The 24,522-nt window shown below is 36.5% G+C and overlaps 1 protein-coding gene across 7 annotated transcripts in view; it reads left to right on the top strand.

Moving 5' to 3' along the window:
* The window catches only part of ZNF438 (zinc finger protein 438), a 47,739-nt gene that overhangs the window by 14,383 nt on the left and 8,834 nt on the right, over positions 1–24,522 (top strand). For 5 of the 7 annotated variants that reach the window (XM_071559983.1, XM_071559990.1, XM_071559985.1 and 2 more), the window contains one exon: positions 16,079–16,135. The exons of 1 other annotated variant lie outside the window; for it this stretch is intronic. In XM_071559983.1, coding sequence (XP_071416084.1) covers positions 16,108–16,135 — 28 coding nt within the window. In that variant the 5' untranslated portion in view covers positions 16,079–16,107. Of the gene's footprint in view, positions 1–5,987; positions 6,047–16,078; positions 16,136–24,522 lie in introns of those variants that run through there. One more of the 7 variants, XM_071559987.1, reaches the window with a different exon arrangement.

The raw sequence follows: 24,522 nt of genomic DNA on the forward strand, positions 1-24,522 counted from the left end.
TATGAAGATGTTTAATGATTGACTCTTTGACTTTTCATAGATTTGTCCTAATTCAGAAGATACCATCTATCTGCTAACAGGAGAATCTCAGAACACACGCTCTTTATGCCACTGTCTTTCAGATCTTTTTTCTAGATACTGGATCTGGTGGGCTACATACGTTAGAGTTCCACAACTTTGACTTCAAAGTAGATTTGTGTTGCACATCAGCTTTTTTTGTGGTCTACATTTCCTCTTTGGCTCTCTGGATTTAGGCATGTTACATACATATATATTTATATGTAAACATCTTAACACTGATATTTTTATAGAAATTGGCTATAACCTTCGTTCTTAGGTAAGTATCAAGCATGCATAAGATCTTTAAATTATGGCATTCCTTTGTACACTCACTATGAATGTACTGCATTTTAATTCCTGTGTGTTCAGTAATGTGTACTGATGGCATGCACATAGTTCTGCTATTACTAATTTTATAATTTCTTTAGTACTTTCATTCCTAGAGATCTGTATTGATGCTTTAGGGAGGAAGAGAGGTGAAACATGGAGGAGATATCCCAGTGACAAGATGGGAGAAGGTGTGAGGGTATGGTGGTGGCACAGTAAGAGATTTTAAAAGTCAGTATTAGCAAAGTTAATTTGAATCATCATTTACTTTGAAAGGTTCATTATTTAACAGACATAGATGTTGGAAAGGAAAATTAGTAAGTTGAAAAAAGATGTGCCAAAAGTAATGTGCTCTTGTGGGTATGCATTATAGAATCAGAAAAAATTATTTTGGAAAGGACCACTGGAGGTCATTCACTCAAATGCCTGGCTCAAAACGGGGCTACCTTCATAGTTAGAGGAGGTTGTCCACAGTCTTGTCTAACTGAGTCTTGATTATCTTCATAGATGAGTATTACACAGTCTCTGGACACCCTTTGCCAGTGTTTCTCCATTCAGAACTGCAATTTTGCTATTGGTCTTCTATTGCTTTTCTCAGGATCTTAAGATTCAGCATCTCCTACATCTAATGCTGCCATTGACTTTTGCATTCCTGGCCAGTTCTTTCTTTAGCTTCTCCCATCACTTTGGAAGATTCTCCCATTACTTTGGAAGACGGTTACATCATAACCACATTTTCCCTCTGAAAACATTTAAGCCTTATTATAAAATACTGGCAACATATAGTAGGGATAAAATGCTGAAAAAAGAGGCAGTGCAGCTACAGTGTCCTGGTTTTGGTAGGAAATAAGACTTTTACAACCCAAATGTTAGAAGAATTAAATACTTTTCTATCTGTTGTTGTCTGAAAGGGAAAATGTCTGGCATAAAATCTTGAAAATGTTCATGAAATGCTAATGGATACACATTTCCTAGTTTGTCAAAAATGTGTACAAGGATGAAAAGAGAAACAGAACAGTTTATCAGACTGTAGTTGCTACTTGAGACAAAAATTCCTCTTCTGTTACACTGCCCACTCAGAATTTCTTGGTTTGAGCACTGCCTGTAAGAAGAAGTAACAGGTATCCTGGGTAAAACTGCCATCTTTCGTTTAAAAACTGAAATAAGCATGATTTCTGTAGCTTAAAATTAGATAATAATCAGCTGACAAAAGCAACTGTGCAATGAAAACTTGGCACTGAAACCAGTAATTTCGGATTAGATGAGAATCCCTACCACTTTAATAAGTTAGTTGGTGAGATGTTGTCTTGGACCTGGTGATCTGCACAAACTCATTTGAATTGATTCATGTGCATTGAGAGAAAGAATTATGTTGGTTTTCTGAAAATCATTGAAACCAGTGTATGTGTTCATTTGTTAGTGAATTTCAGGTGGCATTGTTTTCTTGTGGAATAGGAAACAAAAAGATTGAGGTACTGAGGTGATAATTTTTCCAATTACATCTAATTCTTAACAGTTTTTTGGTTTTTTTTATTTCTATTTTTGAAAGTATCTCTTTTCAGAGTTCACTAAGCATGCATCCAGCTTGTATTTATTCACTGGATTCTTACTAAATAAAATAAAGAGTGATTTTTGAAAGGAAAAGAACTGAACACCTTCGCTCTCTGCAATTTATTGGTGCTTACCAGTAGTGTAACAAGCAGGATGGTCCCAGGTGTGTGTTGCTTCTGATCATTTACCGAAAGCACGTATCTTGGTGATGGGAATAGCTTATTTGCAGCTCTTACTGGCTATTTACAATATTTTATGTGACCCACAGATAAATACAGGAACAAAAGATGCCTGAAAGCCTTTGCTAATGTTAAGTTTCATTGCCCAGTTTACCACATTCAGAGACTGCTATTCAGCAAATGAAGAAAAGGAGATTAAATGTAGTGATAGAGATACTGGCCTTTTTTTCTGTGTCAAGAGAAAATGAAGTATCATGATATTTTTAACATTCAGATGCAGTACTGCCCCCCCCCCCGCCCCCCCCCGAATTTTTGGAAGTTTTGTCTATTTTTAAGACTTTTTAATTTTATGGTTTTGGATGAACAGTCATGAAAGCAGAGAATCTTACAAGGTATTTAAGAGTTTGAAAGATGTTAGGAAAGGGCATGCACTGTATCCTTATTATACTTGTGTTTCTCCTGGATAAAAGAAGTTCTACACTTGTCATCTGGTCTGAAGCCCAAAGCAGTTTTATGTTTTCTATGCACTCTGCTAAGTGTACATATATTGCCTAAATTAAATTATTTATGTGTATTTATTTATTGGTAGTTTCTTTTAAAAATGGTGTCCAAAACTTTGCATTTCAGAATCTTAAAGCTTAATTCTTCCATTTGTATAAATAGAATTTGGTTTCCAGTCTGTGGATTTGCATGATCTTTAAATGCCACAGGTGTTGCACCTAATGCAGTAGGCAGTTTTGCAAATACTTGGAAATTATATGTGTATGTAGCCAAATATATTAAAAAGGAAAAAGTGAGTTACCTATTTATCTTTAAAGATAAATGTCATCAATCAAAATGCTTATTTTTTTAGATGAATCAAATGACCGTGGGTTTGAAGGGAACTCTTTGTCATCACCGTTTTATGGAGTTTTTAAGATTAATTCAGTTCCAATTTGTAGCATGGTCATTGACATTTACATGGTGTGGGTCATGAGGCCTGAATGCAGCGAGTGAATTCACACAGAGCAGAAATACCTTAGAAGGAAAGTGCAGAATGTCTTTGGCTGTTATCATCATTATTTTTTCTCTCCTCTCCTCTCTTCCAGTGCTCTATAAAAAAATGGTTGGGCTGGATGGATGAATTGTTGGATACAGAAGGTGATGCAGGTTGTTGGCATAAGCTCAGTGCACATCTCAAAATGACAAAGTTAACAGCACATATCTTATGTTATTTCACTGTTACTGAAAGGCAAGTGGACTTTACAGAGAGAAAGTGAATATGGTAGCAATAATATGCAGAGTTTTCTGCTTTGCTGCAAGGGAAGCACTAATTTTTACTGCTACAGAAATGCATTTGGTAATGTTCTTTCCAGATTAAAACTCTTGTCTAAATCTTACAGGGTGCTGTGTTCTTTGTCCAAGCTTATATATTTCTGCTATTTAGTGCTGGTTTTTGAGACAAAGCAAAATGGTAAAAAAAAACAAAAGCAAATCACAGCTGTATAATGAGAGTGAATCAGAACTGGTGTGTTAAAACATGTTTAATGAGTGTTCACTAAAGAACCTCTGTGAAAACTAAAATGTCATATCAAAACTCTATAGACTTTTTTGCAGTCTTATATGTTAAATGTTCTACATTGCCTACTTGAAAAGTTTTCACCATTCAGAAGACAAATAGAGTACTCCTGTGTCAGGGATTTTTATCTGAAAAAAAATACATTAGAGGCTTTTTAAAATCCAATTCAGATCTAGAAACATGAGTTGTTTCTTAAGGAAAATTATGAGAGTTCTGCCTGTTGCAGGTGTTGGGAGCTAGTGCTGATAAATCAATTTCTGAAGCTTTTAAAATACTTCTTTGAATAGATATATATACACATACATACATATGTATATACATGACAGTTCTTTATCAAATAAAAGCCACATTATTCTGCTGAATTCTGTACAGGTTTTTCTTTCTGATGCATGTAGAATAAATAGTGCAAATGTGTTAGGAACTGTGACCTAACTTTTTTTGTTGGGAACCAAAAACAAGTTCTGCATGCACATATCTCCTACTTTAATCTTTAAAAGAAGAGCAAACTTAAAAAACAAGGAGTACTTGAGCATAAAAATGCGACTAACTTGATAACCACTTGCTCATTTAGTTGCTTCCAGAGTAATTCTTCTTTTAAGAAATATGATTTGCTTGGTTAAAAAAGGTAAGAAAGGTAATGAAGTTAGCAGTACAGTTTTAAAGAATGGAGAGCTGATGATGGCAAGCACTATATGGCTTGGAGACAGGTGGTTAAGGAGGTAAAGTTATTAATAAAAATCTGTGGGCAGGAGAGTACAATGGAGTTCTTTAAATATAGAGGGTGCTCTTGAAGGATACAAAAGCTCAATAATGGTAGAAGTCCAATAATAGGCAAGGATGATAAATTTCTGCTGTGCAGAAAAAGGCATAAATATTCAATAAATATTATGTTCTCTATTCAGAAAGGCTGGATAATGCTTTTACATCTCACCACCTCCATCATTAGTGATGGGAAGAATGTATTATCACTGTACCAGCAACTATTAATGTTAAATGTTTTTAAATCTGCTGCCCTGACACCTGCAGATACTAAAAAAGAAAAAAAGCTTAGAAGCTATATGAATTATTCATTTTGAGTTTTAACAAATCATGAAACAGTGGAGAAATTTTAGAAGGCTGGAGCAGAGGGGTAACTAATGTGCCCAAATTTAGAAAGTACATGCACCTTGAAAAGGCCAGTAGTAATATGCTATCAGTGAAGATTTAAAGGACAGTTGCATAATTAATGCTGATCAGAATGGGCAGGCTGGACCCTACCTTGTACTGCTGCATGGAGTTACTCCTTTATGTGAACTGAGATTAGTCTGACTGGCCTGTAGTTTCCCAGACTCTCTTTCTTGCTTTTCTTGAGAATGGGTGTGCTATATGCCAGTTTCCAGTCTTTGGGAATCTTCCTTGATATTCTGACTTTAAAAAGATAATAAAGTGCATCCTTGCAGTGACACTGACCAGCTTTCTCAGCACTCATGGATACATCCTTCTGATCCTGTGGATTTGTACAACTTCATCTTTATCTACTGTTGTAACATTATATTAATAGCTCAGCCTTTTCTATGGCTTCTTTCACCTTCTTTGCTAAGCATTAGGCCCACTTTTTCCTTAGCCCTTCTTTTGTTGCCAGTGTTCTTGCTCTTGCCACCTTTTCCATCCCTTGTTATTTACAACTCCAGGTGACCTTTGCCTTTCTTAACACTCTCTCTGCATGCTTGAGCAGTGCCTTAAATAATTTATTCTAATGAAATCTAGAGACTCTGAACACAACTAGCAAAATTTGGATTCAGCCATAGTGTAAGAATTAGTGCCACCATTCAAAAAATAGATGTTTGGTTATTTAATTACCCTAACTGAGCAGAACTTTAATGTTGGGATTTGAAGGCTTGACATGACTCAAGTTGTGTAGGTGTCCTACAGCAAGGTTTTTATGGGAAAGTTATGAAAAAGTACAGTGTGTCAAACCAAAAAAACCCTAGTTACTCTAAAAGCTTGTTCATGCTTAATTGTTTTTTTCTTGAAGTACTAATTCAGTTTGGTCTTGCTTAGTTTGGAATTTAACTGAATGCGTTAGGAATACAAATATCTGTAGGAACAGAAGACAAAGCTGGAGGCCCATAGAGAAAGAAGAATGTTCCCAGGGTTAGCAGAGTCTGCACACCACAGCTGGTTGTTGGACAGTGTCCAGGAATAATTTTGACATGTTTATTTCACATTTTTAGTCTGTGAACATGTTTTGAGGACACTTCATTAAATATGTCCGTTAGTCTTTGATGCTCTGTGCCTTTAACGTTTTTCAAACAACAAGCAGGGTGATGGATACAAAAATGAAAATTATATTGGCAAGGACTATTTGCACAATGAGAACAACATAAGCAAAGTGAGTAAAGACAGTGTGTGTTTAACTGTGTGAAGGTTTTTGTAATAAGTAGGCATGTTTCATCAGTAACATTGTGCTGAAAGACAGTAATAAATCACAGAAAAAATGAATCATTTAAGTAAATCTTAGACTATAGATACACACTTTGTCTTGTTAATGTCCTGTATATTGCATGGAAATTGTGTACTAGTTTGAACAACAGCTGATATTTTATGTGCTTCTTGATGCTAATCAATTGTCACCAAAACTAGGTAAGCCTGTGGACTACTTTTATCTACCTAAATTTTGCTATTAGTATTTTAAAAAGTGTTTATACCAGATTGACTAGAAAATATACTCTGTTATGTCCTGATTGTTCTTAAAATAAATGATATATTGGTCGCTTCCGCCCACCAGTTGCTTTGTCAGTTGGGTCAGACCTCTGGGAGCTCCCAAGCAGGGAATTGAGGCATTCCATGCAGGTGAATCCATCGAAGTGGTGGCACTCCTTTCCTAGAAAGTGAGAGGGATGTGACTGAGTAACGAATGCAGATGAATAGCTGAACTCTTCTGGGGTCTGTATGAAACAGCCTGGACACAGCAGAGCAGGGAGGGCAGATGCTGCCCCTGCTACGTGTGCTCAGCGCACAGCTGGGCTTTCACTTGTCCTGCTGCAGCTCTCACAAGGGTTCTGAAGCTGTAGGTCACCTCTTCAGCTGTGGGTGTTGAACTGCCCTCAGTTGTGCCAGATAATTTTGGCTGTGTCAGTTTTGTGTTGAGAATTTTTTTTATCTACAAGTCTAAAATTTATGCAATATTCTTTAGCACTTAAGGCACCTACTATGAGAGAGCTTATATAAAACATGACCTTTTAATTCTTGTACTAAATTTGTAACTCTGAGTTTTATGAAGGTGCTTCAGTGAGATTATGTTCTAGTTTGTAAACTTACTGTTTGATGATTCTTCCAATACAGAATAGTTTATTACATGTTTAGGAGGCAGGAAATGTAGAAGTCAGACTGAAGTTGCTTATGCCAGTCATTAGATTTTTACAGATATTTACAGGTGACCTGTTACGTACTTACTCCTTTCTGGTGAGTAGGATCATGTTTGGGAAACATATGATAATTCATAGTTGGGCAGTGTTCTTAGTGTTCAACATAACTTTAAAAAAGTCCAACTATTGTAAACTATTGTATTTACATCTCTGGTTTTAAAAAATGTTCTTGAAGTGTACTGGGCACTCAACTACTCATAAAAAAAAAGTCCTTAGTCCTGAAGCAGTTTAGGCAAGCAGCGTTAGAGACAAAGTTTGGGTACAGGATCCATTCAGCACCAAACCAGTCAGAGCAGTTTTTAGTACAACATCTGATGAGTTACCTGGTGTACTACGGGGGGTATCTGCAAGGACCAGCTGTGCCTCACAACAGTCACACATGCTCAAATGAACTCTACTTCAGTAGAATTTAGAGGTTATTTTTGAGCTCAGCTGCAGAAAATAGGCTTTTTCGTTCAACACAGATAACTAAAGACTTCAGTGTATAACTCACATTAAGACCTTTTTTTTGTTGAGTGAAATTAGGCCTTATAATTTAGTATGCTTTGAATGGTCTTAGGCCTCTGTTAGTGTTTGGGTTTTTTTTGGCATCAACACCATTTTTCTGTTCTTTATTTATTTAGCTTCTGTCTTTGACTCATGGGCATGTGTTACAGATGAGTCCTTTTGAGGGGGACTTCTAAGAGAAAGTTGTTAGTTGGCAGGCAATTTGAATTTTAACATCTTGGTAATACCTACCATCTTGGCCTAGCTCATTCATTGCTTGATCAGGACCAGTTATAGTAATGGTAAGATTCTTTTATATTTTTTTAATTTTTATTTTTTAGTTCTTCAATGCCTGTTTTGCTTGGGTCTGAGAATACAATACAATGAAGTTAAAAAATATGCACTACATTTTATAAAGTGTGGAGGGTATTTGCACAAACTTTGTAAATGTCACAATGATGACCTTTGAAGAAATTCTGTAATGAAAATTCTTAGAGAAACAGCTGTAGATGATGCTCACTTTACTTATTTGGTACCATGGCAAAATTTAGCACTATGCTCAAGTTTGTGGCTATAGAATCAGAAATAATTCCCCTATTTTAGTCAGAACTGTAAAAGCAATTCAGCTTGCAAAGTTTGGGGTGCTTTTTTGTTTTTTGTCTGCTTTGGTTGCCTTTCTTCTAAGTAGAACATTAACAAGATACTCAGACTATATGAAAACAAGGAAACCCTGTACAAAATCCTTCCTGAATGACACAGTAAGTTTTATCAGAGGAATTGAGATTAGTGTTGAAGTAACCTGAAATATTTTAGTCAAAATAGAAGTGATTTATTTTTTCGTGTTTAGTCTTTACAGAATTTAAAGGCCAGCTGTGATTCTGTGAAGAATTCAGTTTCAAACTTAATTCAATCAAATTGTACAGGTGAATGTATTGTACTCTTGTCTTGATCCTTAAATGACTAATGAATTTTTTAAGGCTGGGTTATCTGATACATTCTAATAATTTTGAGTATGTGTGATTAAGTTCTGAAGTATCAAGTATCTCCAAAATATGTTAGGACTACCAAATTAAGAAAACAGAACTTGCTCTCCTTTCAGCATTGCAGTCCTGGCTGGTTATTTCTGTAGTCTAAATTAATAATTAATAGAATCCTAAAATTTTCACTGGCAGTTGTTATTACAGTACTTGTAATTGCATATTCCTCAAATGTTGAAGTTGAGAAAGATGAAAAAACCCAAGTAATATACAAATAATGAGGTTTTTTGGTCCTTCCTTTAGTCATCTTTATTTGCTTGGTAACTTTGTACATTAACTTCATCCTGCTCTTTGAAATAACCTGGTTTTCTGTAGTGTAAGAACAGGTAAATAAAAGGTATAAATATACAAAATATCTTTGTTCTCTGCCAGTCATTGAAATTCACTTGAATCCTTCAGCATAACGTGGAACATGGGAGGTTTAGCTAATTCCGAAGTGTGGTAGGAGCATTGCAACAGGGATTGATGGACCAATCCGCCCTATGTATGTAGACCCAATTCTTCTGTGATTTTAAGACTTCCTTTGCTGTCAGTTAGTAAACATGATTTGATTTATTAAAGGCAATTGTTGAGGTTTTCAAGATCCATCTGGACAAAGCTGTGAGCCCAGTGTTAACCCTGTTTTAAGCAGGGAAGTTGGATGGGATGACCTTGGGTGATCTCTGCCAACCTGAATGATTGTGTGGGTAGCTGTGCAGAGTCATAGGTGGGGTTTTTTAGGTGTATGAAGTTTTATTTTAACTCCACTGAAACTGCTGTTTACTATTTGTGATATTATCTGAAAGATACTGGTTTATCTTCTGAAAGGAAGCTGGTGTACTGCAGCAGATACATAGTGAAAGATAAATTATGTAGTGTGTCCTTATGAAACCAAAACAGTAATTAATTATAAACAAAAGTCAAAAAGTCTTCCAATTTAATCAGGCATTGCAAACTGAAAACCATAATGGTGTGCTGCAATTCCACTATAAATGGCATAACATATTCCTAACAGAAGTGCAATATACGTAGATTCCGTCTTATGAAACTGCATTGCTGAGAATCCCAGTGTAGCTTCTAAGCAGTTTGGACCCAAGCAATGAATTAATGCTTAATTAGGGACCAGGATAATGTGGCAGCAGGAGGAACAGGAGGAGAAGGAATTGCACAGTTTGAATTTTAAAGTAAATTTGACATTAATCATTACCAGATATTTCTGTTTCTAAGTTTTTTTTTCAGAAACATGAAGGTATTTTGAATTTAAATTGTAAGACCTGTTTGCAGCATTCAAAGCACTACTACTGAGAAGGTGCTTACTAAGGAAAACATAAATTATAATCTTTCCATTTAGATTGGAAATTTGGAAAAAAGATGTTATTTTTTTGCCATATTTTGTCTCATATTAGACATAGTAGTGGTCATGCTGTTCATTGCTCCTTTTTAGTTTTTCAGAATAGAGTTGTTTTCTTAAATGGAAAATAGTTGGGGTTATTTATAGTTGTAAAACCTGTTCAACAACAATTTATTTAATACACATACATTTCATGGAATGAAGAATGAATATTGCTCCTTCTTTAGTCTTCTCCAAGCATTCTTTTGAGAAATTTCACTTCTATACATTTCTTCACAGGTCCTGTAATTTTCTCTCTTGGAGGTAGCTCTAGCTGTAAAATAAGAATTACTGAGCCTGTATGCTGGGCTGTCTGCAATAGTATAAAATGTGTGGCAAAGCCTCATTTCTTGCAGTGTATGTGCTAGTCTTTTATCCATACAGTTGAAAAGCCTTAGAAGCTGATTTCAGAAGACATATGTCCTCCAGAAAAGCAATGAGTTTTTATTTGCTTTCTATTTTAAGCCAAATGTTGAAGTTGCCCTATGCCGTTTCATAAATAAGCTTTTATTCTCAGCAACATGTTACTGAAAGTAGCATGGAACCTGTCATGTAGGCACAGTTCCACTGACAGATGGGCATGGTGTAAGCATGCCAGCCAACCCTTCCCCACATCACCCAGCAGAGTATGAAGGGAAGCGTTTTTGTCCAGGATTGCCACTGTGGCATTCAGTGCACGTAAGGCTTGAAATTCAGGAAATGCACTCGGTCTGGTCCATCTCACAGGATGACCAAAAGTTTAAAAATAGATTGAGTTTTAGGTTCTGCTGGGTTTATACTGTTCTGTTTCTTTTTGTGGTTCTGCTGAAGTCATCTAATGGTCTCAGCCAAAAGAATTCTGCCATGGACACACATTTCTCTGTGATTAATTATCTAAGTATGGAAACATAAGCACTGTGTAATTTCACTTTTAAGAAAGCCATTCTTTGTGACTACATCCGTATCTCTGGGGGTACAGAATAGGAAGACAAGGGTCTACTGATTGAGGATGAAATCCTGGTGTAAAAATGTGATGTGAAATAGAAAACTTTGAATAAATCAGACTTTGAGACTGAAGATGTCAACAGAGAAATGCAGAATAGTTTTGCAGGTTTTCAGAAGTGCAGATCAGCTATTGCTTGGTTATTGTGGTTTAGGATTTTGGAGAAGTTTTTATTTTTTTAAACAAATTGGCTTAATGCCTTGTGCTTGATGTTATAAAGTAGCCAAGCACTGCAGGCTTTTGGCAAATACACTTGCTTGAACAAATGCCTTTGTGTGTTACACTAGTTAGTCTTTGTGCCTGTCATTTTTATCTTTCTCAGTATTTTTGTGTAGCTTCAATGTTTTAATCTTTTATTTCAAGTCTAGCTTGGCCTTTATATACCAGTGAATTTTGTCAACTTTCCTGGAACCTGTGCTGATTCAATACATTCCCACTTCTTGGGGAACTTGTTTCAGTTGAAAAGTTTCTAAATTAAGGGAAATAACGTTTGCATGGCACTCATTTATAAGGTGGCACAGTGTGTGAAAGAACAGGTGTGAAAAATGAAGTGCATAAATTTGCTTTTGAAATACAAATGGGCATTTCACAGGCTTCTGTCAGGAGAATGTCTTTTCTTAACTGTTCTAAGTATTTAATTTTTCTTTTTAGCTGAGGTTTTTTCTGCTGAAATTAAATTACATAATATTTGACTAACACATCTTTGCATGCTTAGTTTTAAATTAAAATTCATAATTAAGCTTAGTATGAAATTATAAGATTTGATTTAATGCTTTCTTCCGGTACCTGAACTGATGTTCGCTGTGTTAGAAGGCGCAGTCGTCACTGAGCAGCTTTGTTCTTTTAACAAAAGGTACCGAAAATAAATTTGGTTGGGGTCATAATGGTTTAGTTTAATACTGTTATGATAATAAGTCCTATAATTACTTTCAGATAGTTCTTCCTTCCCAGAGGACGAGGTTTTTAGTTTTGATGTCTGCTTAAAGCATGAGAATGACAGTAAAATTAATGTCATAACCTTTACAGACTATTTATCACTTTCTGTGTAATATCCTAAAGGATTTTGTGTACCATCTAAGATAAATGTCTTAGTATGGACAAGCATCAAATTAGGTTAATTGGGTTCAACTGATACTCAGATTCAATGTGTCTATCAGGACACCTGTTTCATATAAAAGACCTGTGGGTAACTTTCTGTGAAAATTACTTTTAAATTATTACATGTATATATTTTGCTTCCTTTGATTTTCAGAGAGGAGGTCACAGTGTAAGATTTTTTCCAGTGTATTTGCTATTTTTATTTCTTCTTGTTGAAAATTCACTTATTCTTTCATTCTGAGGTAACATAAGGAATAGTATAGGCATAATAGAGCTTATTTTGTGGCATTAAGATAGATTTTACTTTCTAATTCTGTTCAACTCTTCTTCACTTGAAATTCTTGTAGATTTCTTTCCATCTCTGAGTAGTCAGCAGCAGAATTCTAGAGAAGTATTTTGAGTTGAGTAGTACTGTGACTTGAATGATTTTATTTAATGTCCTTTGCTAGGGTTACAAATGAAGGAAACAAATTTTAAGATTATATAGAATTCTAAAATTATCCTTGGGATAGGCTCTCAGGTGGAGAAGAATTTATGATAATGAAAAATAGAAATAATCAATATCATCTTCAGTATTTGGAAAGAGCCAGTATTGGACTCAAACATAACCATGGAAAACTGCAAGAACATTTGCCTCCTCAGTATTCAGTAAAAAAAACAGGACATCCTGAATTATTACTTTGTGACCAACTTAAAATTTGTTCTGGATGTAAAACAGGCACAAAATTTAGTTAATAATTTTAGTTCTAAGATTGGGTCTTTTTTGAAAATCAACATGTTTTTTATGGGAAGTAGTCATACTAAGCAAGATTTATAGTGAAATTTAAAAAGAAAAAAATATCCTGAGGGCAGGTATAGGTAGCTGTGTGGATGTTACAACCTTCAACTTCTAATATTCTGAATCAATGCACAGTATAGAACTTTTTGATAAGATTGCATTTTATGTTTAGAACACACATCAAATATCTGTAGATACTAAGTAACTGTTAAACAAGTTAAAGCCTTGTGGAAAAGTGTCAGAAACTGCCAGAGAAAGGATGAAAAATACAGTATCTCTACTGATGTATCTCAAAATAGTGTAAAATGCAAACAGAACAATTGCACAAGGTTATGTGGTTTGCTTTGTAAACTGTGTTTGTATTAGAAGAAAACAAGCTTTAATACAACCATTCATATAATGGTGGCTAGAAAAATTTGAAGGGATGATGACAAGAATCTTATCTTGACCTCTGTGTTGATCTGTTCAGTTTTTCCAAAAAGGAAGGTTGCTTGATTAAATATCTCCAAATACAAAGAGTGATGAAAGGTTCTTTATTATAGCAACAAGAAAAAAAACTATCTGTGAATGGCTAGAAGATGAACAATTACTTGGAGAGATGATACTCTCTTAAAATTATTATGATTATTGTTGACAGTAGCTGATCAGTGTACTTGTGTATCAAATAAGCGCTGGATTTTCTAGATTAGACCATCACCTTATTGCAGTTAGAGTTGAATTCAAGTCAGAAATCCCTCTCTACAAAATATTTTGGTTTATATGGTCCAATTTTCTCTTCTAGTGTTAGGGTTTCTGAATATGTGAGAAAATGTGTGGAGCTTCTACTTCCACATGGTATTCTAAAAATTGGTGCTCTGTATCCTGAAGTCTGGTTTGCTTGTTGTAATTCTAAGAGGAGTTGGTAACCATAGGTGGGGAGCGCTCTTACATAATTTAATACTCCATGAAAACCTAGAAAGAGTGACTTAAGAACAGTAATTTTGAGAATCCTAATTTGAACATCATTTCTTACATTGTTTTTACAAGAGTATGTGTTTCTTTAACTACTTCAGTATGTTTTGCAGTGCTGGAAATACTGAAGCCAAAGAAAAACTTCTGACTTTGATTCTCTGAAATGATGTTATTGATCAATACAGTCTTAAAGAAGAATGTCTTACAATGTGGGTGACACAGAAGTTGAAAACCCACACTGGTTTCTACAAGTGTTTTGCCTTTCCAAAATTACATCACTGCGGTCTGTTCCATTCTTGTGTGTTAAGAGGGAGTTTTCTGTATGTTCCCACAACACTAAACTATATTTAGATGAGCTGACGTGTTTGTATGCTGGGTCTGACAGCTCAAGGGTTGTCTGCCTAAGTACCACGGACAGAGGCTCTTTGAGGCAGCGTAGGATCTGCTGATACTCGTCAGCAAACCTCTGCAAGGAGATGCTGTTTGATATACCAGAGCTGCTTATTATGTATGCTCAGCAGAGAAGATACAGGTACCAAAGGACCTCACCTGCTTGCTGTGTGAGAGGTCTCACAGCAGCCACACTTAATGGTCTTTTATGCTTTGGTATTGAACTTCCTGATAATGGAATTGGTTTTGTCTTTTTTTTTTAACTTTACTGCTACCTACAGGACCATCTCCTTCCCAGAACCTCACCATGGCTCTTTGAGAGTCAATTGCATGATAGTAAAGAAATAGATTCTACACTTACTTTGTTTGATAATGGCCATCAGAATTTGTCCTAACTGTTTCTGTATTTAATCAAACTCAATCTTTTGGCACTTCATGTCGGTCTTGAGTGCATGTCTGGCATGCTCTTTGTGTAAGATTCTCCTGGCTTTTAAATTGATCTGGAAAGTAAGCAGTCTCTGCATCTACGCAGCTGGCTTTGTTCATGGGAATGTTGTGGATGTACTCTGGTATGAAAGTCTGGATCTGGGTAAATCCCAAAGAAGTTGTAGTTCCATCTACGTCAGTCAATGGGTGTATCTGTTACTTTCCTAAAGCCTTCAACTGCATCAGGAGAAGAGCTTTATACCCTTCGTGACTTCTAAACGTTAGTGATGGTCAGTTGAACCAAACTATTATGCAGCCATTCCAAAAGCTAGGCCATTTTATGAAAAAGAAAATCTAAGTGGATACTAACACAGTTTTATATTGTCATTATATTATACTATGTCTTTCTTACCTGATTGTTGAATCACATGTCACCAAAGCTTGAATAACACACTTGACCTCACTGGAAAGAAATAGCCAATTCTTAAGTTACTGGGTGGTCATTTATGTAATGCCATTTTGTCAAATGTAGTGCATCAGATCTTGTTCTAAGTACAAATGTCAAATTGAGGAGAGATGGCAGTGTAATGTTTTGTTCACAAGAACAAGTTAATACCTTAATTGCAGCATCCACAGAAGATTCTGCTGGTCAGTCAGTTTTGTGTGATCCAGGTAGTCACACAGAATCACAGAATGGTTTGGGTTGGAAGGGACCTTAAAGCCTGTTAAGTTCCAACCGCTCTGCCATGGCCAGGGACACCTTCCACTAAACAAGGCTGTTCAAAGCTGTATCCAAAGCTGCTTCCTTAAACACTTCCAGGGATGGGGCATTCACAGCTTCTCTGGGAAACCTGTTCCAGTTCCTCACCACCCTTACAGAAAAGAATATCTTCCTAATATCTAACACAAGACTATCATCTTTCAGTTTAAAGCCATTACCCCATGTCTTATCTGTATGTGTTCCTGTAGAAACTCCCTCTCCAGCTTTCCTGTAGGCTGCCTTTAGGTACTGGAAGGTGCTATAAGGTCTCTCTGGAGACTTCTCTTCAGATCCTCAGCTCTTTGGGCCTGTATTCATAGGAGAGGTTCCAGCCCTGTGATCAACTTGGTGGTTCTCCTCTGGGAGCCTCTCCAGCAGTTCCACCTGTTTAAAGGAAAATCATTGCTTAACCCTCCGTTGTCTGTGATTCTTCAGAATGCCTTGTGCCATTGGAATCCATGATGTTCCCTCTCTCCTGGCTTTAACAGGGCTTTTCAATTATGAGAAGCCAAAGTTAGTGCATGGTGCGGAAATATGGAAAGTGCATATAAGGGTCCAAAGAAACACTTGGTTTAAAACTCTGGTGGTGTTTTTGCATGAGGTGCAGCCAGGATTCATTCTGAAATACAAGTCTAGAAACTGTTGCCATTGTCCTAATAATTTTTTTGTTTGTTTCTGAAAAATTATCAGAGCTTCTAAGTATCTCTATTTCTTTCCAGGGACATTGTCGTAACTATTAAAGAGCATAATGCAGAATCCGTTAACAATTTCTGCAGGTATAGTATATTTTCTGTACTTCTTTTAGAAATTAGCTGCTTGTGATTCAAAATGTGGAAGAAATTCCATCCTTATTAATCACTGTATGACTTGTGTCTACTATTCTACTGTAGTATGGTTTGAAAAAAGAAGTGTTATACTGCAGCATTTAACACTTTAAACAATTGCAATAGCTAGAATTGTTTTCTTCATCAGGGCACTGCTAATTACTGTTACCACCTGTAGCTGAAACTTGAAAAGCATCTGCTTCTTGTTTGATTCAGCAGAATTAAGTGTCCTGGTTTAATTACAATATTTTTAGCTCTCATATATTTGGAAACCATTGCTCTATTTGACCCCCGTGTAAAATGGGTTCAAATCTGTCTCCAGATTGTGTTGCAAGACTAACAGGAGCAAAAAAAAAAATTTAACTTCTTTTAAAATTTTATTTTAAATGCCTTTTCTGTAAGACTCCTGTTCTTACTAACACTTTTTGTGTTTAACTCTTTCTTCCATGTTTTGTCTCTTCAAAAGTTGTCTTTTGTTTGATGTAGTTTTCAGTAGGATTAGTGTCTTGATTTTTTTCCCCTTCCATTATTAGTAAGGATATTCATCCAACTGTATATTCCCAAGCCTCTGAATGTGTAGCTGTAACTTCAGTTTCCTTTCCCTTTTGATCTGTGCTGTAATGCTGACGTTTAAGTATGATTTTTAATAAGTGTCATTTTTAATGATACTTCTTAAATGTGAGTGAATGTTTGATGGATATGACATGAGCTCTAATGGAGCTTTCAGAACCATTGCTGATTCTCAGTTAAGTTTCCAGTGTTAGTACTTATGTTAATTAAGAAAAGCACTATATATTACTTAACTTGAAACCTCAAGCTTTTACTGTCATGTAAGTTTATATTTTACCTGTTTTGTGAAGACTGAGTATTTTTATGATGCTGTAATAATTCTGAGCAAGTGGTTCCTGAAGCATGTCATGCAAATTGATCTTAGTTGATTAGTTCTGTGTCTAATGGGACTATTCTTTCAAGGGAGATGGTACTTGCTGTTGGGTAAAGCTGTCCATCCCTCAATGTGCTCTACACCTGTGTGCTTATGACTGAAGTACTTACTTTGAATACTTAAAACCTTTATTTAATTTTTCCTTGAAGTAACAGGAATTTTACCCCAGTGACAGTCTAATATTAAAGCCATTTCTGATGGAGGAGAATATAGACTGTGAAGCTGTTTGCAAACATGAAACCGATTAACCGCTTGCTTTGAGATTTTTTTGAAGGCTTTTTTTTTCCACCCAAAACCAAAATCCATTCTTGTCAGTATTGTGTTATCAACTTGCACTCATGGTGAATGGTAGACTTTGGAAGTGAGCATTCATGTTAGAAGTCATAACTAGATCATGGCCAGGAGGTATGTCAGTGTGAAATGATGATACTCTAGAAATATACTAATCTTAGGAGTTTTTTTTACTCTTTTACTCTCATACTTTTTTGTCTTTACATCAAGAACCACTTGTTTCTTAAATGTGGCACTTGGAAAATATTGAGGCTATTAGCAATTTATAATGATTTATGTATGTCTCTAATGTTGGTACATTTCTTACAGATAAAAGGATTGAAAATAAATTGCATTTGTAGTAGAACCTATCCATCAGGTACATTCAGTATAGCATTTTTGTCAGTGTTTCTGTACTTCAGAAGTGCTTGTTCTTTTTCAGTTAAGTATGGAAGTAATGATCAGTGCAAGTTCTTTGAGTGACAGCATAAACCCTTCACTGCTGCCATTTGTCATGTAATAGCAGTTCTGTAATTTGATCTGTACTCCTCCAGGTCATCTGTATTTTTCTCAATTTAAAATACTTTATAAGAAAGGTGATTATCTTTTATATAACAAGCAATTGTAACTCCATGCAGTAACTCCATGTCACAGGTACACTTTTCTGAATAATGATAAATATCTAACTTCTCAGATTTTATTTTTTCCTAGGAATTATAAAATTATTATTGAAGCATTGTATTCTGTCACTCACTCTCATGTTAAATATTTACTGTTGAGCAAGTGATAGATTTGTTTCACAATGCTCAATAATGACGTAAAATATCAGTGTGCCTCAGTGAACTGAAAAGCCTTTGGCCTTGTGAGTTCTATAAAATGTTTTTGTTGATCAACTGACATGAAATAATTGTGTATCTTATGAAATATTTTGCAAAATATAAGGCTATCATATTTTACCTAGGAATTTATTTAATACTTTTTGTGGTTTTTAAATATACATTGGAAAACGGTATCAAAACCTGAAGTAATAGTTTTGCTCCTTGAGTGTGTGTATTTCAATTTTTTAAAAATTCATGTTTGATTTTTTGAAGTCAGTGTATAGTTCAGTACATTTTGTATCCATGTGAATGTGGTCACTTGGTGCTGGGAGATCTCAGACTTCAATTAGGCATGTAAATGTGTTTCTTAGCATCAGCTCTCACGTTGCTGGAACCCCTGCTGCCTTTATATCATTAACATAAATGCAGGTGCAAATGGCATTTATGTACTTTGATAGGAAGCAGTTGGAGACGTTTCACTGTGGGACACAAGACTTTCAGATTGTGTACATCTGTTCAAATAATGTATCCAAGCCAGTGACACGAGTGCAAGGATAAAAACATCTGCCCCTGAGACCATTTGCCATACAGCAGATGCTTACATCTTTATTTATGCAGATGGTTTGTGTGATGCGCTGAGCTGTGATGAAAGCGAGAAAGTTTGACAAAAATTCCAGAGTATTCCTCGGGATGGGAAAATACGTTGGTAACAGTGCTTTGCTTTCACATGGCTATTGAAAGAAGAACATCTGTTATAAATACTGGTTTTTCTAGTAACATGGACATACCATGTAGGACATTAACTAGATTAACACAAAGTCAGTAAAGGTTTTTTTTTTAATCTCATGAACAACAATTATACTACAGTTATAGAAGATGCTGAATAGTTTAATAGATGTAATTACTTTTAAACAGGAAAGCTCAACTGCTTTGCTTCAAGATGTTCTCAAGTTATACAAAACATTGAATTGACTGAAAAGTTTGCAAAGGTAGAGTGTTTTGAAATGCTAAGGTAGCTCCTCACACAGTTGTTCGGAGGTTGTGTGCGGTGCTGCACAAGATCTTTGGGGATTTTTCAGCACCAGACATGCTCAGCGTTACAAAATTACTAGAGGAGTAGTTTAGCCTGTCTGTTGTTTGACAGTGAATGAGGGTGATCAGTGTGAGTTGCAGATCCGAACTGCGCTGGCCCTGGGGCAGCAGGGGATGCCCCGGCGCGGCCGCGGTGATGGGCACCCAACTCGCCCCACTGGCCTCGGCACCGAGAGGCTCCTTTGTCTGCCCCCACCCACCACGGACACGTGCAGCTAAGCAGAAATGGGCTGATACTTTGGCACACAGCAAGCTAAGAATACCATCTTTGGCCTGCATTGCTGTTGACTGTGTTCTGTTCCTGTTCCCTCTCATGCCAGCACCACTGCCAGTGTTTGCTGGTGCAGTATCACTTCACAGCGGTGTATGCCATGGTTACTGTACAGCACTTCCAGTGCTTTGGTTTGAGAACCAGTGCTGCCTTTAAACAGCACTCTGACTAGCAAGCTTAGCGATGCCAATAAGCGTTGCAAATAATTGTAATTAAGCACAGGGGGAGGAAAACCAGTCAGATACTGTAATTTAAATTTTCTGCTACATTCGACTGCCAGTAAGGCCTAGCTATGTTTGGGTTCAGCAGCAAGTGATAATTTTATATGTTCTGAAAACTAATGTCTGCCTAGCCAGTACTATAGTATTTCAGAAGATGATTTCATTTTCCTATTCTATACAGGTCTGTGTCTGTATTTGTAAAAATACACATAGCTATTTGAAGTACTGTAGTGATTCTCTATTCTTTATTTTTGTTTTAACCTTTAATGGAATTAACTACAGATGGCAATGTTTTGCACATCTTAGCCAGAGCTGGAGAGCCTTTTTCTGAAGAAATCTGGGTCGTGAAGATAGAAAAGGGGGCACAGCTAGAGCAAACAAAAAACTTGGATAGAGATTCCCTGTTCAAAACTTAGAGCACTTAGGGAATTTTAAAAAGAAATGAGCTGTTTACAAAATCCCTCAGAAAATGTTGTCCAACTATCCTCGAAGTTTAACAATTGTTCTGGCCCTTTCTTTGGGGAGTGATAAATTTTGTGTGTAGGTCATGACAGAAGACTCAAAACAGGCAAGGCAAGATGGACAGTCTTCTGATCCTCTGTTCATCTCGAATGAGGGAGCACTTTCCCAGGTTTGTACAACTTTTAATGCCTCAAGTAAAATATATTTGTCCTATTGAGACAAAGTGGCAAATTAATTGCTTTCTCCTACATATACAGTCTTTCTTTAGAAAGAAGTGCTCTGGTTTTCACGAAAAGAAAAAAACTGGTCCTGTATAGAAAGAATAACACTTTTGCTGTTCTATTGTGCTTTCTATTTGCATATCAGTATTTGCAAAGAAAAAAATATACATTGAGGGAGTAAGAGGCATAATTCCTTTCCTGCAGTCAGACATAGGTGTTTTCTGTCCTGAGGAGGGCGAGATATAGATAAGTTCTCTTCTTTGAAAGGAGAGCAAAAATCTAGTCAGGAAATATTTTATGATTCATTCATAAAATGTTTCTACTTGACCTTTTTGTGCTGCATAGTTTCAGAAGAATTCTGCCTTCATTTTTGTAGCAGACTTGGTCATTATTGTTTCCTGCACTTAAGAAAAAATAAGTCTATTAATTGCCACTTATATTAGGCATATTGAGATATTGTCCAGGTCATTTGATCTTGGTAGACCCTTTACATTGTCTTTACATTGACATTGACTTTACAGTGAATGAATTACTGTTTAGGTCCATATCTTTCCTGAAGCTCACTAAAAGAAATTTCAACTGGCAGCTCTCCCAGGAAATAATTTTTAAAAATCCAATTACAAGTGTTTATCCCCACCTTCTAAAGTACCTAATTTACATTTGCAATGCTATTGGAGGGTTGTGAGTTACGAGTTTATGACCAGTGCCTCCATCACCTCCCTTCAGTTATTTTCTGAACAATTAGTTCCCCCAAGTGGCTGCATCACTGCAGCCTTGCCTTGCAGATCTTCAGGGATGGTGCCCTCTATGGAACAGAATGACTGGGCAAACCCAAAAGAGACAACCACCGGATTTGCAGTGATACCACAATGATTTCCATTCTACTCAGTTGTGTCCTGTCAGAGCAACATGGTTTCTAGAAAATGCCCACTTGAAAGCTGTCACGGTTGGTTGATGAAACTAGCAGAGGAATATAAAAGCTGAATCACAGTCTTTGATGATGTATCTAACAGTGTCTGTCAGACAGAAGTTCTGTGCTTAAATAGAAGTTAAATTTAGTAGTGATTTGTGTGGTTGCAGGGGCCAGGCATCATCTTGAGCCCATAGATTTGTCTGCATAAACCTCATTCCTAGGTTCTCTTATTGCCACAGTGAGAAAAGTCTGCGTGTGATTTCCGCTGTAAAGGTGAAAAAATTATTAGTAATTACAGATGCTTTATGTCTAGCTCTCTTTATGTCAGTTTTCATTTCTTGATATGAAAATATTTTGATCTGCTTAAGACCTGTTAATTTTGTTGACCTTAATAAGAAATGAGTAGCTTATAACTTGAAAGACTGTGCCTTCAAAAAAGAAACGGAAAGCTTTTAAAATTCACAAACACTGCATGAGAGATGTTGAGAGAGCATGTAGATCTGCTAATAACTCTATTTTAAATCCATTGCAGAAGTGTCTAAAAATCTCTTATTTATATATGTTCTGACTCTTAGGAAGGGCTTGGAAGACTTCCATCCTTTATACAGTAGCACAAAAAAGGCTTTTTTTAATAGGAGGTCATGTTAAGCCTTGCAATGCCCACATTTGCGGTAAGAGGTTGCTTTTGAATATTGATTTACCAGTGTGGCTAATACATCTGATGTTACAACTCCAAAAGGTTACTTCAAAGCTATTTGCCACTGGTTATTCCCTATAGAAATAGTATTTCACGTATTTTAAAAGTTACATGTGTTGGGACAAATCTAAATCTATCAGAAACCAAAAATTACCTTTTAATATTGTTGCTAATGCTGGTAATATAGTGACTAAATGCATTGATATCTTGATGTGTTAACTGTTGTTTAACAAGTCTGCTTTTGTATGGGTATTGTTTTATGTTCTCTGAGGGCAGACATACTGGTGGGATTGATTGGCAAATCATCATAAGAAATTTCTTCCTTGTATCTAGTCTGAATCTACCTTCTGTCAGTTCAAAACCACTGTGCCTTGTCCTGTTTCTACAGGCACTGTAAAAAAGTCTGTCACTGTCTTTCTGTTAAGCCCCCTTCAAGTACTGAAAAGCCACAATAAAGTCTTCTTGGAGCCTCCTCCAGGCTAAACAACCCCATACATCTGGGATTAGCTCAGTTGGCTAAAACTTGGTTGTATAATGCCAAGGTCATGGGTTCTATCCCTCTGTGGGCCATTGACTGAAGAGTTGGACTCGATGATCCTTGGGGGTCCCTTCCAACTCTGAATAGTCTGTGATCTCTCTCTCAGCCTTTCCTCCTAGAAGAGGTGTTCCATCCTTACGATCATTTTTGTGGCCCTACTCTGGGCCTGCTCCAACAGGTCCCACATCTTTCACATGCGGAGGACCCCAGAGCTGGACACAGTATTACAAGTGGTATCTTATGAAAGCAGAGTAGGGGGGGAGAATCACCTGCCCTGACCTGCTGCCCACCCTCCTTTTCATGTGGCCCCAGAACACAATTGGCTTTCTGGGCTGCAGGTGCACATTGCCAGCTCATACTGAGTTTTTCATTCACCTGTATCCCCAAGTTCTTCTTGGCAGAACTTTATCTCCCAGCTAATATTGATACCAGGGTTTGTCCTGACCCAAGTGCAGGAACTCACGAGATTCCCATAGGCCTGCTTCTTGATCTTGTTCAGTTCTCTCAGACATCCTGTCCTTCAGGAATGTCAACTGCACCACCCAGCTTCATTTCACCTGAAAATCTACTCAGCTGCATTTCACCTAGAAACTTGCTGAGGTGAAGGTATTAAACAGCACGGGTCCCAGTACAGACCCCTGAGGGACACCACTTCTCACTCATCTCCATACAGATACTGAGCTGTTCATCACTACCCTCTGGCTGCAACCATCCAGCCAATTCCTTATCCATCCAAGACTCCATCTATCAAATTTATACCTCTCCAATTTAGAGAAAAGGATGTTGAGGAGGACCATGTCAAAGGCCTCACAGAAGTCTAGATAGATGACAGCACAATAATGAAGCAACTCCTATGTATACTGTCAAACAACAAAGGAAAACAATTCTGGAAGTCAAGAAAGTGATGTAATTTTTTTTTCATAGTTATGTTAGACCTCTACAAACTTTGGCATATATCAATATATGGTCAATAGTGCAGTAAGGATGTTTTGGGCAAAAACAGGAGACTCAGACAGGAAACTTCCCAAAGTGATCGTTGTGGGTCCCTTCCCCCTTGGCATATTCGGTGATTCTGTGAAATACGAGCTATGTACCCATGGTCTTGGATTACTGTATGACTTACCTCTGCAAGGTGATGGTTTATGCCAAAAGTAGTTTTAGCTTATTCCCACACTGAAAAATGTCACTCAAAAGTTTTAATGTTGAACATCTGCCTCAATGGAGTCCAGTTAATGTAAAAAGCTCCACATTTTTATTGTGGACCATTGTTATTGTAATGTGTTGTTCTGATAAAGAGTCCATTTAAAGAATTCAGAAAACATCCCACTGCTCACAGAAATTTCTTGAAATGCACTATAATCCTAATCCCTTAAGATAATAAACTTGCACAGACTGTAAAGAAGACCTTTCTAAATGATAAAATGCTTAATGCACAACTAGCAAATTGCATTTATGCTCAAATCAGAATTAATTATCTGAAGCTTCAAAGAGGTCTAATATGTTAACACTGATCTTGTTCCTCCTGTAGGACAGCAGAATAAATTTTCTAAGTGTATTTGCACATTCTGTATCTTAGTGTTTGTGTGAATGATGTACTGTGACTTTCAGTCTCACATTAAAATACTTTGTTATATTGTTTATTTTTCTAAACCAGTTTAAATTGCACAAAAGCACTCAGGTAAATATATTACTCTTTAGAAAATCAAGTACTAAAAGAGTAAGAAATGTGAGATTCCCCCTTTGGCTTAAATGCTTCTCCTTTCCAAATCACATGTAATAGTACTGTTGGTTGCATATCTTAAGTCTGTGTTTAATTCCCATATCCCACCCTGACTCTTTGGCCTGGATATTTTTCAAGTCTCATTTCTAGTCCCCTTGTCCTTCTTTTGCTTG

The sequence above is a fragment of the Pithys albifrons genome, chromosome 7 (assembly GCF_047495875.1).
Source record: "Pithys albifrons albifrons isolate INPA30051 chromosome 7, PitAlb_v1, whole genome shotgun sequence".
Taxonomy (NCBI): Eukaryota; Metazoa; Chordata; class Aves; order Passeriformes; family Thamnophilidae; genus Pithys; species Pithys albifrons.